We start from the raw sequence: 22,143 nt of genomic DNA on the forward strand, positions 1-22,143 counted from the left end.
AATGTGCCCAGAAGGAGCACCCACTGAAAACATGAATTGTGACATTTAGTAAGTATAGTTAAAATCACTATGAAAAAAAAAAAGTCCAAAATGCCAAATTTTCATTCAGACGGAGATACCATCACCTATGTCCATAGGAGTCCTGACTCACACAGAGGTGCTTCCAGGCCATGCAGGGAGACTCCCTGTGTCAGGACTGCTGCCACAAAGACAGGGTAAGGCAAGTTAGTCCTTCATTTGTAGGGCACAAATTCCCCTCTCTCTCAAGTTGTTCACACTTACAGCATGACAAATAAGTTTGAATGATGGCAAGAAAAACACATCAGGGCCCTCATTCTGCACAGAACTTAATTTTGTACTCTTTTATAGAGGTCTTCCAAGAGAACCCAAATTAAACAGCACCAAGGCCCTTTCTGGGTCAGGATAACAGGAGGCAAATAGCTCTGAGCCCTTCGGGGAGGAGGCAGGGCTGAGTGCGTGTGGCTGCAGCTGGGATGCAGCAGCATTGGGCCCTGGAGATGGGTGGACCACGGGCTCTACTTCCTCCTGCCACCCTGCCTCCATTTACACTCAATTCCATTCATTTTCCACACAGTTAAAAACTCTATAAGCACATGTTTAAAACCCAGTGCCACCATCTGCCACTGCATGGGGTTAAACAAAGGTAGAAGCAGTGTGAGCTAGGTGAACTGGTCCCAGGTACTGGGTTGGAAGCACCGAAATCAGACTACAAACTCTGTTTGGTTTCAGCCAGAAGTTCCTCAGGAGGTGGGGAAGGCAGTTCTGGGGGCTACTGGACACCTGCTGTTGTTATTAGTTCTCCCCATGGAGCACAGTGACTGGATTTTGGGTAGGCAGTTCCAGGCTGCTGAGGTTTTATGCCTCTATTATGGTGCTAGGGCCAAAGCTGTAAAACAGCATTGGCAAACATTTTAATTCCACCCTTATTCAGGAAATCCACTTATCACTGAAAAAGCCAGTTGCTTTTGACCCTTTGGACTACCAAAGCCATTCCGTGTGGGTAGGTGTTGAAAAACCTACCCACAGGCTCAGCTGAGAGAGGTGTAGGATGGCCTGTAGCATATTCCTGTTAGGGAACACTCCTAAACCCAAGGGGGATACATAGACAAGCCAGGCTCCAGATTCCACTGGGTATTTGTACTAAATTGCAGCTATAATGCAAAAATGCAGTCACAGACAACAAAGCAAGTTTGAGTTCTACTGGCAGATTTGAGAATATACCCAAACAAGAAAACTGAACACTGTGCTGTACATGGTGACCCCCTCTGTGAGGTACACAGTCTGCTCTAGCTTTCCCGAAGAGAGAGGTAAAAAGAAACATAAAGCTTCAGGATACAGCTGGGAGAGTAAATCAAAGTGACCAACACCAACAAATTACCTAAATAATAAAATGCACTCGCCAGTCATTTTTCTTACCTGTTCTGACATCAGGGTTTGGTGCAGTTCCTTCTGCAGATCAATATACTGATCGTGATAGATGGCTAAGGACCAAGGTTCCCTGAAGTAGCTGGGTAAAAAAGAAGAAATTTAGTTATCTTGTGAACCTCTCATTAACCACTGACAAAGTATTTACCTGCTTTTTTTCCTTTATAAATTACAGTTCTGGACCCATCATGATCATTTGTGCATAAAATGCCTCCTTGTAACAGCATGGTCAATCAGTTCTTTTAATGGATGTTCCTGATGTACAGCCAGCTTCACTAATTACATTTAAAGTGGCTTAATTCAGAGCTGTGGCAAGGCCCAGTGAAGAATCCTGATTTTATCAGAATTTAAAAGCCTGAAGACCTGTAAAGAATGGTGTCTCCATTATCTGTCCTCATTTGAGAAAAGCAGATTGCAGGATTAACTGAACTTACTGCATAAACAAATTAAATTTGTGTAGACAATGACACAAATGTTGTTCATCATTAAGATTTCTGGATTAATAAAAGCCAGAAAAACAGGCCACCACAGCGCTGCAGTACGTTCTTTGCACTAGTGTGATGAAGCTAAATTGAACCGATTCTAGGAGGAAGCTCTTGTAACTTTTTCTTTCAGTTACAGCATTCACAGCACCATTCTTCCATGAAAAAGGAGGAAAAGGATGGAGAGGGCACTGCTCCCTGTAGAAACTCATGGCTGTAAATATAACTGGGGGCAGCCAGATTACAAAGCTGTGATTTACTTCTCTCTATAATGAAAGATAATTTTTACAGCTCGGGTGAGATGCTCGGAGTGTAATTCTTGTTAATGCTCACAGTCGTCAGGATGTGCCCCATGCTCATCTTCATAATGACCGAGCAGCTGTCAGCAGGCTCACCCAGGAAGTTGGAAGAGGGGGGCATTTGTGTAGTTGCCACCAACACTCATGCCTTGGGAATGGCAGCAGGACCCTGGCACTGCCCTCTGGAGCACAGGAACCTTCTCACCTGGTTCAGCTGTGTGGCATTTAAGTAAGCACCTGCATAAGGCAACTTAAACACACTACACAGATTTAATAATCCTGAGATACCTGTCCACAGAGAATTAATATGCAGTTTCCTCTCTGCAGATTTTATTTCCTCCATGTCCAAGGGCAGGATTTCCCCCTCCTGCTCTGAAAGACACCTCAGCTCTCCCTCATGCCCATTAAAATGCTCTCTGCATCTGGCACAGCTTGGCCAGATGTCCATGTGCTTGGCCCCTCTCTGCCCCAGCACCCTCATTCCCCTCTGAGTGCCAGGCTGGCTGGGGCTGCCTCTCGGAATCTGCTTGGTCTGCAGCACAGCAGGGCTCTCTCTCCCACAGACCTTTTCACAGTATAAATATTTATGGACACCATTCCAAGCATTGCATCCTTGCTATAGCAAGTGCTGCCTAGCCCAGGATTTACTGGGACTGATGCTTGCCTGCTCATTTGGATATACAGGTTAGGATGAGCTCAGCTTTAAGGATCCTTGTTTCAGTAACTGCACACCCCAAAGGTAGAGAAAAACACAATATCCCCTAATATTTAAAACCTCTTCAATTTCAGAAGAAAAACCCCACCCAACACAAACCTTTAATTCACTGTTGATAATAAATAGCAAAGAGAGAAAGGGAGGTGTTATACAAGGATACATTAAGGTAATTAAAGACTCTATTTTTACTGATATGCTGTGGTAAAAGCCATGTTCTGCTGGTCAAATGTTTTGTCTTCAAGCTGGCATCTTAATTTAGACTATAACCCTGAGCAGATGACTTCCTCTCTCAACTGAGGTGCAACTTTCCCAACTGCCTTACCTCAGTTAAGGGGCTCACCTGCCTCACTGAGGTGTTGCACTTAATGCTCTTATAAATGTTTCAAGGGTACTACATATTCCCGCTATTGTCACCAGCTCCATCTATAACCACAACTTTACTGTTCCGGTCAATATCCACAGATTTGGAACTCAAAACCTGAAATGTGCCACCCAGTTTGGAATCTTTAATGCAAATAAAATCCCTGGTTTTGGGGAGCAGAGAATGCCTCATCCATATTTTCTAGCTAGACTGCCAGAAGGAGCTCCTAGTAACCAACAGGAACTCCCAGACTTCCTTCACTTCACCTCACCTGAAGACCACCAAGGGCCATTTGGAGATTCAGCTCACACAAACAATTCACTTTCTTTGCCAGCTCTGTGCTTCCATCTATTTATCTTTCCAGTTTGAATCACCTTTCTCAGGGGGTACACAGTGTTTTTGACAGAGCAGCTCTACATATGGCTGCTAAAGGGAAGCTTAATAATGAAAAACCCCATTTGAAACCAACAAGTTGACTTTTTTCTGAGGCTCATTCTGAATTTTATTACCACTTTAGCAGCAGTCACTCAGGGCAAACCATGGAAGGCTTCAAAGTATAAAGCTCTTCAGTGTATGAGACGGAGCTGGCACACTCCCAAAGGGGCTCAGTGGCTCCTCTGCTATCACAAGAACGGCATCTGCCATATGAGTTCGCACCATTTAGCCTTTCATAACCTGCCAGAGTGACCAGGCTAAATATGTACAAGATGACAGTGTCTGCCAGGAATATAAGGGGTGTGCAAACTTGGTCACTTCCTAGTGGGGATTCCTACTGGAAGCCTTTATGGTGAAGACAGCGATTGCAGGAAGGTGTTTGTGACGGATGGGATGAAATGGGCTCCTGCAGAAGACAACGAACAGCATCCTTTGTGTTGCTAAGGAGCTGGTCTCACCTTTCATTGACAAACAACACTTCAAGTCTGTTCTGCCTCATTTGTGAGGTGTAGCCTACATTAGATGAAAGGCAAGGAGGAAGGAAATATTTAGTGGTATCCTGTACAGAAGGCACAGAATCCTTCCCTTTACAAGAGACATAAATAAAATGGACAGAGCTGTGCACTGCTAGCAAGCAAAAATGGAGGTTACACATGGCTGTCCATCCAAGAGCTGCCTAGAGTTACTCTCCATTTCATTTGCAGGAACACACCACATTTGGAGAAGAAGCCTCTGCCCCTGTGGAAGATGGTTTTATGTCCTGGCGGCAAGGACCCAACACTGACCTGCCAACTGAGTCAGGTTTGGTGGCACGGGGGTATAGCACTGGCAGCAAGGTGTGAAGTTAGAAAATCTTAAAAACTGAATGAAAAACCTTCAGAGTAACACCCTTGATTTCTGCAAGGAAAAACAAAACAAAAAGGAAGCTATCATGATAAAAAAAGAGATTAATAATTTCAGCTCTGTGGTACATCCCCTACCTACAGGGGAATTTGTCCATGCCAAATGTCCCATGCTCTGGCCCAGGGTCTTGTTCCAGGGTTCAATCCTGACCCCTGAGCTGTGCCTGCGCTTTGGTGCCTTCTCACTGCAAGGAAGCTGGGATGAGGAGGGTATTTTCCACTTCTCAAACGGTAGGTGGCATCTTGTGATGGTGCCTTTGAAAAATCCCTCTGCAGACTGGAGTGTCAGTGACTACAGTTTTGGAGGGTGATGTGTCCATGGCTCTTCTTATGCTTGCAACTCAGAACTTGCATGGATGGAAACAACAAACCCAAATTAGACTCCCTGCATCCCTCCTACCCCTGTTCTTCCACCAACACACACACTCAAGGGAAGTTCAGAAACTCTGATAGCCTATGATGTGGGTTGAATCTGCAGCTCTCAATAAATGTCTCTAAGCAATCCTGAATACAGATCTCTTGAAATCCCATTTGTTTCTTCCCACAGCCATCCACGAGTCATCAGTGCCGAGTCATCAGTGCCCTGCCATCGGTGCCATTAAGCCCAGTGGCCCTCTGGTGATGGCTGTACCCTCAGCACCAGCACTGTGAGCACACACAGAGCAGCACTATGGCTTTTAGTACACAATACAAGCAGAGTCACTGATCAACTTAATCTCCTGGTAATCTGTAAGGAGTGGAGAGTCTCCTTTCCTCTCTGTAGCTTCCCAAGCTTTGTACAATGCAGGGAATTTTTAAGATAGACATTTACCTTCCTAGGTTGAATTTTTTTTTCTAAGAAGGAATGTAATGCTTGAAATGCAAAATTCTCCAGGCTGTACATTTGGAAGATACTCTGTACCTTCTTAAATCCTCAGACTTCAGGACCTAAAAGGTCATTCTCCAGCACATGTGGATGGCTCTGGAAGCTGAGTCTCTCAGTCATGCCTTTGGCACACGATGGCCAAAGCTGGGGTGCTTCTGCTGAGAGCCCAGTCAGGCAGAGAAAGGCTGCTCTCCTTGCACATCCCAGGAATTACCTCAGGAGAACAAGCACAGAGGAGACTGAAGCTGTTCAGCTGACATGGGCTCAAGTGGAACACAATTATGCCAGGAGTAAGGGACACAGAGCAGGGACTTCTACTTCTCAGGAGAGGGAAGAGTAAAGTATTGTGGAGGGATGGGATGCAATGCAATTTCAATTTTCAGGCCATCCTTACAATACTTCCCAACCACAGCTTGCAGATGAACAAAAGTCTTTTCTCCAACACAAGCACACAAGATGGAACATCCCATCTTGCCAGGAAAATTCAAAACATGCTGTTTTGAGAACAATATATGCATGTCTTTAAGACTCCTAATTACAAAGATACAGTAATACCAGCAAAAGATATAAAATGTTTCCTGATATATCTTGGATAGCTGGACCAGGAATCATAGTGTGTTAATTTAAAGACAATATAAATAAATGCTCCACTGAGCATTTCCTACATTCATATGACCAATAATTTCAAAAGACAGCTTGTTTACATAGGTAAAAAGCAGGACCAATTTGTGTAAAACCCCCTAGAGCAACACCTGAGAGCATTGTTCTTCAGCACAATGGACATAACATATTCCCTGATCTGCAATTTCTTAACATTCACCTACAACTGCTGAACAGCAAATGCGAACCAACAACCTGTTTGTAGCAAGAAGAGTATTTACGTCCTTGCTCTGCAGTTCTGCTCCCGAACACCTGCTTGTCCACGTGTTAAAATATCTCCTGTTAAATTCAATGATCCAGGACTCTGTTACTGCTCTCACCCAGTAATTAGTGAAGCCAACAGCCTTATGGACAACAAATCTGTGAGTGAATGCACCAAGCAGGTTCACAAAGTAACAATAGTGTTCACAAATTCACAAACAGACATTTCTTCCTTTTGAGAAGCAAATCCTGGAGAGGAACCCTGTGCTTTTTTACCTCTTCTCACAGAACCTGCAGTGTCTTGTCGTTGGAAGATGACTGGTTTAAAGCTCATGGTTTACAATCCCCTTTTAAAAATAGCTGCAATGGCAAACCAGAGCAAAGGACAACTGCTCTTGCAATTCTTATTCTGGAAAAATGGCCACTGACTCCAGACCTCGTTGAGGGTGACACCACTCCCTCTGGCCCAGACCCAGCCTCCCCGGGGCTGTTGCAGGGACCTGCTGATGTCAGGGGGTGACACTGCACCACTCACCAGCATCCTCCCTTCAAATATGCCAGTAATCCATCATGACTGATAAATCAGCTCTGCTGCAGTTTTAATATCCTGGAAATGTTACAGTACTGTACTCAGAGGCACCTTCAGAAAGCAGATCCTGGCATTGAGATAATGCAGCCCTTTCCTGTTCTCCTAAGTGTCCTCAGGAGAGACTCTCTGTTATTTCAGCACTGGTATTTGGTAAAGTTTAGACACCTTAGTAGATCACAGCAGTTGTGGTGTACTGACTCTCACTGAACTGCTCTCTGAACTTTCTAACCTCTGTGCTCTTTAAAGCTGACACAGAAGCACTACTGTCTGTGCTCTCTCTATGAGCACTTTGTGGCTGACCCTGAAATCAGGCTTACTGCATTTTTTTCACACAGTATTATTTCACACATAATGTATTATGGAAAATGATCTAAAGGAAATTAAACCCGAGGCACAAAACCATCAAACAGGCTGTGTGCAGGACTATGATTGCTTTTCTGCAATTGTTTATGGATTCAATAATTCATAATGGTTTGCATAATTACTAATATGAATCAGCAAGGTTTGCCTGCAAATTAATGTGGCACGGTTGAGCTGACAAGCTTTAACTTACTAATTTGAATGTGGGGTTTCATAGTAAAATGGCTCTTCATTGGCAAGTTAGCTGCTCCTTTAAAACTACTTAATATCTGGAAATCTCCAGCCATTTGTATCAATTTGCTCTCTAACTGCAGCTGTACCAGTGCCCTGCAGGGTTAGCAGTTAATTCTGGGAGCAAAAACGCTGTTAGTGCTTTGATATCCCTTCAACGTGTTCCTCTTTCCTTACCCTGTCTCTCTCTCTTCAGGAAAAGCGTATGCATTTCCCTCTGATTAGGCTGCAGAATGTACAGAGCAGCACAAGTCCCTCTCAGTCATGCTCACTACCTGTTACAGTTCCTTTCTGGTCTTTTTTAACCCTGCAGAAAAAAACATCTCACCATCTGTCCAATGAACAAAAGCCTAAGGTGGAGTCGCTCAAATGTAATCCCAATGTGCTAATGGTGTGGGATCCGGCAGATTCCAGAAAGCAGCAGGGCATTCTAATGTTCCTCTTCACAAACAACCACTCTACATTTCAGAAAGCTTGGGTTAAAACCAGCATTTCCATGTAGCATGCATTTCACGTTTAAATAATCACTGATTATCAGCCTGTAAGTAATGAAATTCTCTCTACCTTTCAACAATAATGCTGAAAACATCAAACGTTCTTCTTTTCCTTAATGCATTTGTTATATTGTGAGTTTTATTAGCGTTGAGTCAATACAGATCACCTTCAGCCTAATGTTAACAGTACCAGGATGTGGGAGTTGAACTTCAGTGGAAAAACCTAAATGGTTACTCCAAAATAAGTGAATGCAGCAAAAAAGTACTTTTGAGCATTTAGTTTGTGCAGCCAATATGAAAATGCAATATGAAAATAAAAGACAGGACTTGAAGAGAGCAGCCAAGGAAACATATGGTGCTGTTATCCATGTTTACTGTTTCTGGGTGGATTTTCCAAAGCCTCACAGGGAAAGGGAGCCTGACTCCCTTCACGTATTCCTGCAGCATGTTTGGCAGCCTCACGTTCCATGGCCTGTCAGTACCTGGTGCAGTTGAAGCTGTGCCACTTTATGTGATTTTCTGCAGGGTGCCCACCTCCTGGACAGCAGCACGCAGGCCTGCTGAGAACCACCTGGCGTGGATCTCCACAAATCCATGCACGGATCACCTGTTCCCTTCCTCAGTGAAAACTGAATCCTACCTGCATTTTGGCACTGGGGAAAAAAACATTCCCTTGTGACTACAATTCACCTAAACCCCCTGTGCTTTTTGTGCTATGCACAAGTACTGCCATAAAACCCACTCTCCCAACTCCTCCTTGCTGAAGAGCCCTGGTCATGTCTGCTGGGGGCTTCTCCCCCCTCATGGTGCCCAAGACCCCTGTGCAGAGTAAGCAAATTGTCCAGTTTGACAAGTCCTTAAAATGCTGGAAACAAAGCTATTGAAACAAAAAAATAACCAAGTGGTTTTGAGCTCTGCCTGGACGACCATGCCTGTGAGGTTTCTCTGCTCATCCCTCATTAAAACATGCCCTGCCTTTGTGCACTACTCCCCAGGCCTGACCCTGTGCCCCTGCCTTGTGCTGCTCTCACGTCACTGCTGCAGTTAGTGCCACATGACTGAGACACAGCCAGCATCTTCTGCAGGTCATGGCTGACAACGAGTTCATTAATACACAATTACAAAATCCCAAGTAAAAGCCACTCACACCTCATTTGCAAAATAAGCTCCTTAAGTATTTTAGAAACTAGTGGGTCAGATTTTTATGCATTTATGCTAGATTTGATTTTCATTAATGCCAAATGAACCTTACATGAAGCACTTCTATCTCATATTAAAGGCATGATGCCACTGAGCATCCGTTTGGTTGCTAAGAATCAGGAAACTCCTCTAATTATCTGGTTTGTACTTAAGATGCAGCAGAGGGAGATTCCACCGCTCTGTGGACGTGTTCCATAACTTGGCAACTGCCTTGCAGCTGCCTTCAGCTCAGGAGGACACAAAAGGAATGCTGGTTGCATTCCTTCTCTCTGAAGTAGTGTGGAGGACTGATGACCAGTAAATCTATAGACTTGAAAAGAAGAGAAAAAAAGCTTTAGACCTCTCTCTCCACCCCTCTCTTTTGTCTGCTGCTCAGGCAATAATAATGGAAATAATCTGAAGGCCTTTCAGCAAGTGAGGGGGGCCAGGAGCATGGTGTACAGCATGGTATTCCTTCAGGGCACACCACCAGAATTTGCTTTCTTTTTTCTTCAGAAGAAGACTCCCTGCAAGAAAGAGCCTTGCTCTTGGGGACTGAAATTCTAGTTGACTTTTTGAGATGCAGCCTGATGGGAAATGAATAAAAATTGCAGAAAACTCCTTCCTGAAGTGGATTCCAAATCTAGTGAGTAATGCCATTCAAATCAGTTGATGAGTCTTTGGCTGCTACATTTTTTCCTGCCCTGGCATAGAAGAAGTGTGCTGTCATGCCCCTCTGCTAAGAAATGCACTGGCTGCAGGCCCAAATGCAAGTAAGAGCACCCACTGCATAGCACAAGGCAACTAGAAGGGAGGGCAATGTGTGCCCACTGCTTCACTTCCTCCAAGAGCCCAGGTACTGAGGCAGAGCAGTGACCAATCCTTCCTTTGGTTGTGGGTCAAGGCCTGCAGCTTTTAAATCCTGCTGAACTCATACCCAAATCAATGAACTTTTTTCCAGACAAAAGGAAATGTTGTTTCTCTCATTATTCCCATTAGTCGTGGTTCCAGGCAAACAACCAGAAGCGGTGACTTTGTCAAGTTTGCTGGATCTCAGAGGCCTGTTGTTAAAGCTAATTTGAGAATGGCATTGGCACATTCTGGCCAGGAAATCCAGTACCATGGGGTTAACTTTCAGCTCTTACACCAAAAGCAAATCAGTGAGGAAATTCACTGCTGGGTGCAGTTTCTAATTATTTAAAAGATAATTTGCATGCTACACAGAAATAAATTAGCTCCCAAGTGACAGCTGTTCCACTGTGTCCATTCCTGGAATGAGATACCATGCTGGGAAATCTAAATGCTGACCAAAAGACTAAAGCACTGCATTTTCTTGCCTCATAGGAAGACTTTTCTCAAAAGAGAGGCATACAGAAGAGAGGAGGGGAACAGATGTTTCAAACCATCAAGTTTACAAGCTGGACTAGCACACCACATTTCCACAGTCTCTAATTTCTTTTCACTAAGGGCACTTCACATCTTGCTGTAGACATGGATGCAAGTGCAACAGGTACTAGTTTAAAAGGAAGGTTTTGAAATCCAAAGACAGGAACTCAGTCCTAACATCAGGTTTGTGTTCATGTGGGATCCTTACAGATCACATGAACAAGGCCAGAAACAGTTGTTCTTTTATCACACACATAGAAATCAGTGAATGCATTTTCCTATTCTGTACCAAAAGCCAACCAGGCACCACTTTTTCTCTACATAAAAGTCTCAGGACAACTCACAAGAGGTGCTAAACCATTTTTCAGTGTAACGGTTTTCTAAGAAATAGTCTTCTCATGGCTTGGTTTTAACAGTGTCTATTGCACACTGCACCCACATGTATGCACGTTTTATGTGACACTGTACTGTGGGGAGGTACATGTGTTATAGATGTGATATATTATAAGAGTACATTATACTGCCAGCCTTCCTCCATTGCTCCATGTCCTTCTGAAAGCAGCAAATTTCTGTGCCAGCTTGCTGTGTGCCAGGACTGCTCCGTGGGGATGCCAGGCAGTTTACCTGTTACACCTGCTGGAGAATACTCCCTCCTCACAGGATGGACATGTGTAACAGAAGCACCAAGCTGGGATGAATGGGAATGTCTGTGTGTGTGTGTTAAAGTGCCACAAGAACCACACGAGCAAGGATTAAAGAGCAGCATATGGTCACTACTGCAGAGTGAGCAACATATGGGATTTCATTCATATGACCAAAGAAGAAGAACAGAATGAACAAATCCATCTAAAGATAAGGTAGAAAGAAGACTAAAAACAACTGGAGGCAATAAAACAACCAGATAAGAAAAACCTGGCAACTGTAACTCAGGAATTCTGCCACAGGCTAATGAGAGGCAAGATAAAATAATGAGGCAAAAGGTCCTAAACAACATCACTGTCCAATGGCTGTAAAAGACAAGTCCAAAATTAGTTCATCATCACTAATTAAGGAGAGCTGAAGGGATGTGATGGGGCCCTGATACGTGGTATCCCTCTGTGCAGTACACCAGTAATCCTTTGGTCAAGGTCAGGAAAATACTGCTACCTGTGCTGTAGGCTGAAATCCCAGAGCAGGATGATTTATTCTTCCAGATGTTACTACTGGTATGAAACTTGCTGGTGCATCTAACAAATGACCCTGACCACACCTCAGCATGATTCACAGAAAAGGTGAGCTCACAACGTGTGTGTACACTGTAATGACCTCGAAAGGACTGATGGTACCTTGCACAGCCTAAGGAGTTCTTCTAGTGCTCCAAATGTACAATTAGCATGAGCCATGACAAGGAGAGGAAATCAACTGCTTAGCCCATCTCTCACACACTTGTATCACCCTCCTTCAGTTCCTCTTTAACGCTCACTGACAGTGTGCCCTTCACGTGAACTTCACGCCTGCTGTGCCCCGTTCCTCTCTTGTAAAACAACCCCAACAACTGCTATAAATCGTAATCAAGCCCTATGGCAGCAATATTCACAAGCATCTTCTGGACCACAGTACACCCTTCACAGCAAACTTTTACAAACTGTTATCTAGATAACAACATTTAATCTGAAAATTTTGATACCATTTGTGCCTTTCTTCTAATCACTTGTAAATAGAACAAAATCAAACCTGGAAATGTTTCAGGCACCACTATCAGCTTTGTGTCACAATAAAAACTGATCATTTGTTCCTGAGCCTGGTTTTCTGTCTCTACCCAGCTGATGTAAGGCAGTACTTCACTACTCATCTGTGACTGTTTATGTTCCAAAGCACCATTCGTAAGGGATTTCTTCAAATGAAAATCAAAAGCAATGAAACATTCATTCAGAGGAGATGGCACATGACTAGAACTAACCAGGCCCTTCAGTCTCTCTCAACAGATAAAAATAGGCAAGTTGTTGAGCGTGACTATCACCATGAGTTATTTAAAATCTCCCTACAAACCTCTGGCTTAAAAATTTGATTCAAAGCAACAAAAATACTTTTAAAAGTGACTTTTGAACATGAGTCTTCAGTAATAAAGGATTGTTCAGGTTCAGCTTAATGATTAACCTACTGAATATTCTAAACAAAAGTGATAAAGACACTCATTCACAATGCTCATTCAGATGAAAGACAGTCAAGTAAACCATTGCTCTTCCTCTAAGAAAGTCTCAGACACATAGCTCTTTCCAGGAAGGTCTTTGGGACTTGCATTTTTACTGACAATTTTGCTAAGTAATGGAAAATATTTTTACGTCTGTTTTTCTACTTTTTGTTCCAAGAGAAAACAGCCAAAAGACAAAGCACAATAAGATAAACCTTCAATTCTGCCAGAAGGTAGATTTTGTGCACAATGACGAGCTCCTCTCACCTGTAGAGGTCTGTGAGCTGCCCGGCCCTCCAGCGGTAATACAGGTCATTGAGGAGGCGCTCGTGCTGTCCATACAAGCAGATGTAGTTGGAGACAGGGAAGGGTTCCTTGGAAAAGCAGGTGATGCTGTCCACCATATTGTATCTGCTGAAGTGCATCCTGAAGTAATTCCCATGACCGGCCTCCCCGGTTACAATCTCCATCCCCTGGAACAGAAAACACCAGGAAAGCTGTGGAGACAGAAGAACACCTGACCTGGCAGCGTCAGCAAGGGCTTCCCAGCCCGTAGTTTCTCACTGCTTAATATCCACAACGCTTCTGTTAAAATCAAGACCACTCCTGGCACAGCAGGTCATCGGGCATGTTGCTGTGGCTTGGACACAGATTTGCCATGAGGTTTGGTTTGGTAACTGCCCATCCCACTGGGCAGCACCAGCTGGGTGCCACTGCAGACACCTGGGGTACCCAGGCCCTCCGGCTGCGCTGGCAGTGTGACACCAGATCCACAGGGACCTGTGACCTCCTGGAGCAGGAGGGATGACCTGGGGCATCCCATACAACTCCAGATAGCTCTGTTTGGGTAACTCAACTGAACTCTGTTCAGCCTCCTTTACGACACAGAGCATACACGTGACATATCATATTTACTGTCAATAAAAGAACACCAATATTGGATGTTCATGCTCAAACTGTAGCATTTAGCTTCAGCCACTTAAATCAATCACTTAGACAAAAATGTAAAAATTTGCTTCAAACCTCACATTGCAGTGGGATGATCAGATAGCTTGAAGCTATTTTTTCCAGCTGTATTCCTGTCACAGTTTTATACATTTCTACAACCTGTTGCTAGGTTACAGAAACCTTTAGTATTTCCACACCTAAGCTAGTCCCTTTCACTAGCTTCTCTTACTTCTTTCTTAGAAAATTCTTTTAGGATTTACACAAAGTTTCTGGAGTGGCTTTTAAAAATATCATCCCTTTTCAGGTAATCAGCAGGTAATCAGAGTGGCAGCAAAATAAGTCTAATCATATTCTAGCAATTTGGAGTAACAAAACCAATTCCTCTCTTTGATAGTCCTTTCTGCTCTCCACTACATGCTACTTTGGATGGCTCATCCTGGATCTGAAAAGCAAGATGAGCCATGCTTTGATTCCTCTCCCTAAACCATTTTCTTTTTAAAAAGCCCATTTTTTTCATTGCTGTTCAGGTTTTAGAATCAGCACTGAAGCAGCTTTTTAAAAGCTGCCCTTTAAATCAACTGCAAAAATGGGCTTGATGCAGAAATTCCCAAGGAAAATGGTAGAATCTATGTGAAAGAGGATTTTGCCTAGGTGGAAAGTCCTCTCTGGCTTTAAAAGACATTAATCTAGTCCTTTTCTTGCCTCAAGTCAGGTTCTCCAGTAACAGAAACACCTCCATGTTTGTATCCCAGGAAAGTCTCCCATGTAGCCCAGCATGGGGAGTGCTTCCCTCTGCCCTGTTCCAAGACAACTCTCACAGCTGCATACTTCCTGCTCTTCTAGAAATCAGCTGAATTTCCCTGCCAGACTGCCAGATCTGTATGCACTTGGAGCACCATACTGCAGGGAGCAAAGAGGCCCATTACAAAGGCTGAAAGTATGAAATGCTACTAATACTGTCCTGTGTCCTCTGCATGGAAACCAGGCGTCTTTGGAGAAAGCCACGTATCAGGAAGTGTGGAAAGAACACCCAAGAGGTTCAGTTAGTTCTATGACTGCTCCTGGTTTTCTCTCCAGCTGTACCTGGTGCATATTGTGCCTCCAGAACCAGCTACCCTGAACAGGAACATTTTTTCAAACAATCAGGGAGGACAAAACAAGAAAAATTCCATTATTTAACTTACATGATCATACATGTCATGTTCTACATCCAAGGGCATGGGGATTCCGGGCTTGGAAATGTGCAAGTAATTATAACCTCCAGGAAGAACACCACCTGCCATAAATGAAAAGATGAGATTTATTAAGTCATTAACAATGAAGAAAATCATGTATTTGTTTGTCCTCCTTCTGCCATTATCTTTTTCCAGTACATAAGGAGGCTTGAGTGCTGTACTGCCATGAGATGGCACCTGAGGTGAGATAGACCTGCCTGTACTATAGAAGAGCAAAAATACCTGAGAGGGGATGGAAGTGTAACTAACAGAAATCCAGCTGCACATACCTTGAACTTTACACCTTCTGTATATGGGGATGAGTCTGTCTGAGCCTTCTGGTGTCTCGGAACTGGGCTGAGGGATTGAATCAAAGAGACTCAGCATGGAAGCAGCAAGCTCAAAGCCAATCTCCTTGGAGTTGAAGTTGCTGTGTGTTAATTCATCCCTAAAGTATCTCCTGGAGAACTTTGTCAGAGGACCTGCAGCCCTGATGCTGGCATCATTGGTGTGGAATTTGGCATCAATCACAACTCTTCCATCAAAAACAAGGCAAGCATCACTGACAGCCTTAAAGGTTTCATAATCCAGTGTCCTGTAGGCAAAGCTAAAAAATGCCTAAAAAGAGATGCAAATAAGTGAAGATAATTGTATATTACTTAGTGGCTGATTTCATATATCAAAACCCAGACCTTATTCTGAATGTTATTTTATGAAACAAGAATGTGAAATACAGTATGATTTTAGCAACACTGTCACAGCAGACAGATCCTTCTGATCCAGCATTTACAGCTACCAAAGTTAAGACTAAGACAGCAGAAAAGGAGAATTACTAAACTAGACTCATCTGGTTCTGGTTATTAGATAGTTTAAAAACTCCAACATTTGCCACATCAAACAGCCTGAGTGGCTCTGCATATTTTCTGTGTTATTCTAAGCATGGAACATAGACGTGAACCTTTTGTGAAGTTTGTTTTCTTTCAAATGCTCAAGCCAGCCTGAAACCTCAAGGAACAGAAAAGCACCAATGTATTTGGAATTTAGCAGGATAACTGTGCACTACAAGTGTTTTTCCAACAGTTGAGCCTGTTTACCAACAAGCTGAGTTACTTTGGCTAACCAGCATAGGGACAGTCAATTAAATGGAAAGATTGTAAATTAAACTTGTTCAGAAGGAAATGTCATCCTCATTCCAGCTACAGCAGTGGAATTTCAGTCAGTGGAGGCTGCAGAGGCCAAGGACCCTAAATCCATAAATTCCTGCTCTAAGTCTCAAAGAAAAAAAAAAATCAAGCAGTAATTCTCTCCTTTTGTTTTCTCATGGTGTGGGCACAGTCTCTGTCCTGGGGCACAAGGAGCAGAGCTCCTCTCCCTCCACAGAAGCTGGGGCAGCATGACCAGCACTGCAAAGCAAGCGGTGCTGGGAGCAAACAGCAGATGTGGCAGAAGCAACAACCATGAGCAGCATCCTCAAAGCTTTCTCTGGCAAAGGATAAACTGAGAGCTAGCAGAACATGGTCCCCGAACGAGTGTAAGTTAAGAGTGCCCACTGGCCACAGAGGGGTGAAAGGAATAGGAATGACAAGATGTTTTGAACAAGACCACAGTCTGTAAAAGGCCCAGATGAAGACTGTCCCACCGCTCCAAGAGTTTGTGAAGTCCCAGAGCCCTCACATAGAGCTTTTCCTCCCATGAGTACCCTCAGCTTTTAAAACCATCAGACAACAAGTTGCTGCCCCTCCAGCAAGAAATATTCCTTTACTGGCTGAGGAAAGGGTGGAAATGGTGGAAAGAAAAATTTCTTGCTGCCCCTCCAGCAAGAAATATTCCTTTACTGACTGAGGAAAGGATGGAGATGTGCTCAGATGAGCACATTTCCCTTGCTGCCTTCATTCTGAACAGCTCAAGACTTAATTGTGGCAGGCCAAAGCAGCATCTGTAATCTGTCCTTCCCTTAGCACCAGCTCAGGACAAATCTGTGACTGGGGTAAAGTTGTTACCCAGCTGTACCCCAAAAGAGCTTTCTTGGGGACTAAGGGCAAGTGTCAGATACACAACTGCCTGAAATAAAAGGCACAGGAAGCTGGAAATTTTAGCAGCACTGGCATAAGCAGAGATGCGGCAGTGAAGGAGCCAGAGCCCCTGGGCTTGTACATACATAAACTAAGTGATTAACCATGCACAGCTAAGAGAATTTTGACCATCTCAGGGAGCCAAAAATCAAGGAAGCTCTGCCCATGAGGGCAAGAGGACCACACAGCCCCACATCCTGCCAGCTGACAGGCAGGATAGTGTCACCGGAGGGGAGGGCTGCAACCTCCAGGTGGGAGCCATCTGTCAGCCTGGGTAGGAAGTAGGGAAGAGGTAGGCTGCTGCTTTAGGGAAAGAAGAGATTTTCTCATGTTGTTCTTATCGTGCAGGACTCAACAAATTAAGTCCCCAGGAACTGCCAATCAACAGTTGATACTGGTTGAAATCCCAAAAGGCCCAGAGCTGCTGCAGAGACGATTCCTGCAGAGCCTGGTCTCTTTGTGAATGCAGCTGCCTTCCTGGTAGAGCTACACTCCAGAGCCTGCTCCTCTTCTGAGTCCAGCCTCCCACATGGCTGGAGGCAGATACAGGAACAGTATGGCAGCTGAACTGGTTTTGCAGAATACAAAGCCCTTGACATCACAAATAATTGCAGGTCTTTAATCTTAGAGGCTGTGAAAGAGAGACCTCCACAGGGAAGCATCGTGGATGGAGCAAGGACAAGCATGAGGTACAAATGGGCAGGAGAAAGAAACCCGAAGGCAAGGGGCATCTGAAGGAACAATGCAGGCCATGCAGACAAGATAGTGGGGAAAAAGGAGGGGGTTGAAGGGGAGCTGGTCAGTGGATACCAAGTTGCAAAAGCAAGAACCATGTTCAGAACTTTGTGGAAGGATAAAAATAAAAGAGATTTCAAGGAAAAAGGAGAGAACTTTAAAAGCTGCATACAGAGAGAGAGTGGAAGGAACATCACTATTGATTATAGAGAACAAAGTCAGGAGACTGCTATGGATAAAGTGCTCTGTGCTTTACCCCCATCACAAAGGGCTTAACCATCCCTATGTGAAAAAGAAAAGGGCTGCAGAGCAGGAGGGCCAGAAGGGACCCCGACACCTGGGGAGCTCCTGGGAGAGGCACAGGGCTCACCCTTTCCACAGTTAACTCCAACAGCTGCACAGAGGAGGGCATGCACAGTGGAGTGTGTGAAGGGTCTTGGTGGCTCCCTACGGATGCAGGTTTTGAAGTGATTTGCTCCTGTGGATTAGCCCAATAAAGGAAAACAGAACTATGCTGACCCTTAGGAAAGGCTAGAACCTGCCCACAGTATCAGAGCAGAGACACACCTGTGAACATGCTGACAACTTCCATAAGATATTGGTACTGGAAGTGAAAAAAACTGCAATCATTGATGTAGATGGAAAGGAACTTGCATAAAATGTATTTTCATAAAGTTACATACTATCCCAGTGTTTTTGGCTTCTACTATGACAATTAAATGCACCTAACTATAGACAGGAGTAACTGCACATTTAAATAAGAAAAGGATTTCTGGAATTACTTTGAAAATGAATTAAGAGTATTTTTCACTCAGCGGTCACAATTACTCGTGTGTCAGGTGACTTAAATACATTTTAATCCAAATCAGTCAGGACATTAACAATAGGTTTATTTGGATTTTTAAAAAAATAGTAATTGAGACTAACAAGTGAATGTTCAATCTCCTAGAGACAATGAGGAAATAGATAAATCTGTGAGGGAGCAGGTAAATTTGATAACTTTTGTGTTCAAAAACCCAGCCTGAAGGAAAGTTGCAGGAAGTGTGTACTTACTGAGCACTGCAGTTGGAGGAGGTTTGAGGCAGTGGTGAAGGCAGCCCAGGTGATGAGGCCATGGTCACCCTGGCCCCAGTGTGCCAGGACGCTGTCTGGGTGCACAGCCACGCCTGCCTCTGCCAGGGCCTCCCCCACCGTGCACTCCAGGGTGGTGTCTGCGAGGCAGGGACTGGCAGAGCTGAGCGGAGCCTGCACAAGATGGATGCGGGAACCATCAATCCCAAAGGATAAGAGAGTTTCTACCGTGGTGTAAATGTCAATTGTATTCCCATAGACAATGACATTCCCTAAGAGGAAAAAAAAAAGGGTGAAAGATTTCTAAGATATACAATGAAAACCTTATTAGTATAACTTAGATGATAATAACATGGAATTGCACTCTTTGACCCTCGTATTTCTCTGATGCTATGAAGCAAACAATGTTACCTAGCAACAGCAGCTAAGATAATTTAGTGAAGAATCTGTACAAAACATCCCATAAAGTAGAAAAGTACTTAACACAGAAGTATGATATTCATCCTGACCTTATAATCTAAATTATTTTGATTGAAAAGCCTCTAGGGGCAAATAAATAAATAAATAAATAAATAACCATTTTTATTTTGTTCTCCCCTCTCTCCCTAATTTTACTCATTCAAAGGACTGATGGAGGGGGTAGCAGACAGAATCTAATTCAATACAGCATTCAGAAAACCATGGAAAGGCCAAATTATAGAAATCAAGCCCTTATGCCACATGGAGGTCACCAGTGCTGCCACTCCCTTCTGCCAAAGCCTGATCTCCAGAGAATGGAGATGGCCCCGCAGAGGTACCTGTCCATGGTGGTGAGGAGAGCTCGGCACAACTCTGAAGGCAGCTGCACATGGCACAATACCCAGCTCAGAGCCAGTTCCATCCGTGCTCACATTGGGAGCTCAGCAAGCTGCAGGCAGCCATCCATCCGAGCAGCTGCCATGACAGCAGCGTGTAGGAACTGCTGCTCCTTCTGCAGAGCATCAGCACCAGCACAGAAACAACTCCTGAATCCGGCTCCATCCTCCTGCTCTGGGCAAAGGGAGCTCAGACCTGATCAATCTCTCTTGCCTGGCACTACAGAGCTGCAGGGCAGGGCCCTGCTCATTCTTAGCCTGACCTGCTGCCACTTCAAATGGCACAGTCAGAGTTGAGCAGGAACATGAGGAGGGGAGGGGCTGTTCTGTGTGAGCATGATGGGGCTCTCCAGCCTAAGGGCTAAAGCCCTCCTGACAATAAGAGAGGCAGAGCTGGGAGGCAGCAGAGCAGCTTTGTGTTTTATCTCAGGATGGTTTCATATAAAACACACCGCCATTCCTCTGAGCAAGACTGAGACGTGCTCCTCTCCCCTTCATTCCCTCTGCCCCCTTCTTGGAACAGGAAGTATTTGTCTGTTGTGTGATCCATTAAGCCTTTAAGTAACCTAGGCAAAATGGAACTCCTCTCCTGGGGCTAAGGACCCTCATCTGAGGTCCAGAGCCCAGCCCTGCAAGCTCTCTGTGCACCACATGTCCTGCAGCCGTGCCACACTCAGCTGCTCCAGCCCTGAGCAACTGGCAGGGTCTAGAGGGAGGCAGGAACACCTCCACCTGCCTGCCCATGTCCACATCAGCTCCTTTGTTTCAGATCTGACCTGTCAGTACAAGGATGCCTAAAAATCACCTTCCCAGTGCTTTCATGTTTTTCACCTGGGCAGTGCTGCAAGCAACCCGCATGTTTGTCTCAGCAGTGGCATTTCCATCTTGCCACAAGTGACAGCATCTCCAATGCCCTGAATTGTATTATTTCATGGGCTAAACTAATCTCACTGGACCATGTTTTACTGCATGAGATGCAGAGCAATACTAATCTGAGCATGCACAAAGCCCCAGCTCCCAAGAATATTAATGATAAAAATGTTAACAGATGTTCTACTATTCCCCTTTGACTACAAAGTTATTTCATTCATCCCCACCAATTTGGCTACTTGTAGCTGCCAAAGAAACATCTCTCTTCATAGCTCCCATGAGTACACTGCACACCAATGACAGAAAACATGTTTCTACTGTTCACAGCAATGACCCGAGGGACAGAACCATTTTACCTGCAAATGTATCAATTTGAAAACATAAGAAGAAAGAGCTCTTACTGCTTCCATAAATATCATATAGAATACAGGAATGCTCCAGTGTGTCCATCACTGGCCTGACTTCCCAAGCCAGAAGACTCTATCCCATGCCTTGTGCCTGCCAGGACACCTGTCTGCAGCTACACTGGCCTCAGGAGAGTGCCAAAGGAGAAGACAGATGTAAGCCTGACTATTTTTTCCCTGCTACAGCAGGGTGTAATGCAAGAAGCAGCCCAGCAGAACCCACAGGTAAAGACCAGCTTTGCTATACTCATTTTCATTACTGCACTGCTGACAGTGCAGGCCAGGATGTGGTGTGTAGGTGCCAAAAAGACCCATGCTACATCTATGTGTTTTCAATATGCAGGGAGTGAAACATATGAGGAGTGAAGAGGATGCTGCAGCTGGAAAAGGAGGGTGAGGAGGGCTTCCCTGAGGCACAGCCAAGAAAAGCTCCATTCTGACTGCAGGGCAAGGCTGGGCTGAGATCCTTCACCCTTGGGGAGCACAGCTCCCTCAGAGAGAAGCTCAGTTCCTGCATTAGACACTGGCATTTGGGATTGATAAGATCAGATGAGAGTCCTACATTTCTCAAGGAAAATTAAAATTCTGGTTTATACGGTAATATTAAATACAACTACATTAGATCAGGAAAAGCAATGCTCCTTTATTGACCTCTTGTAAATCAACAATTTACTGCTTCTTCTTATTACAATATTAGTGACTTTTTAGATGACAATGCTAGTAGTCTATGAACTGCAGATATTCATTATGGACTGAAATTATGTCCACTGAACAGAGAGCAGGTCCTCAGGATGTTTTTATTATTTAACTACATGAAAATGTATGTATCTGTGAGTAAACATAATTACCTTCTACAGAAAAAACAGCCATAAATAAAGATCATTACAGTACTTTTATTGTTTATTACCTGAATGTCAGTGTCCTGCTGCAGAGCAGACTCATTAATTTTCCACAAATAAGAAGCACAAGTTTTCAGTGCCCCTAATGTGACCTGAATCTTTGCAGTTTGCAAAAGCTAAAGCAGAAACCCAGTATGAGCTAAAGCATTAGTGGCTCCAGTCGGTGATTCATGCACTGGAATTTTAATGCAAGAGTATTCCTATAAACACACTTTTAATAAGGCAGTAAACTATGCTTAGGTGAAAAGAAAAAAAAAATGCTTCATTTTGGGTCATTAAAGCAGTTTTGTTCCTTACTTTA

The 22,143-nt window shown here is 44.1% G+C and overlaps 1 protein-coding gene across 6 annotated transcripts in view; it reads right to left on the reverse strand.

Moving 5' to 3' along the window:
- Positions 1-22,143, reverse strand: part of CFAP61 (cilia and flagella associated protein 61) — a 91,993-nt gene that overhangs the window by 9,076 nt on the left and 60,774 nt on the right. For all 6 annotated transcript variants that reach the window (XM_053973934.1, XM_053973935.1, XM_053973931.1 and 3 more), the window contains 5 exons: positions 18,798-19,087; positions 15,228-15,555; positions 14,908-14,999; positions 13,043-13,248; positions 1,438-1,528 (listed from right to left, as the gene is read on the reverse strand). In XM_053973934.1, the coding sequence (XP_053829909.1) occupies positions 1,438-1,528; positions 13,043-13,248; positions 14,908-14,999; positions 15,228-15,555; positions 18,798-19,087 (1,007 nt within the window). The remainder of the gene's footprint in view (positions 1-1,437; positions 1,529-13,042; positions 13,249-14,907; positions 15,000-15,227; positions 15,556-18,797; positions 19,088-22,143) is intronic.

This window comes from Vidua macroura, chromosome 3, assembly GCF_024509145.1.
Source record: "Vidua macroura isolate BioBank_ID:100142 chromosome 3, ASM2450914v1, whole genome shotgun sequence".
Lineage (NCBI taxonomy): Eukaryota > Metazoa > Chordata > Aves > Passeriformes > Viduidae > Vidua > Vidua macroura.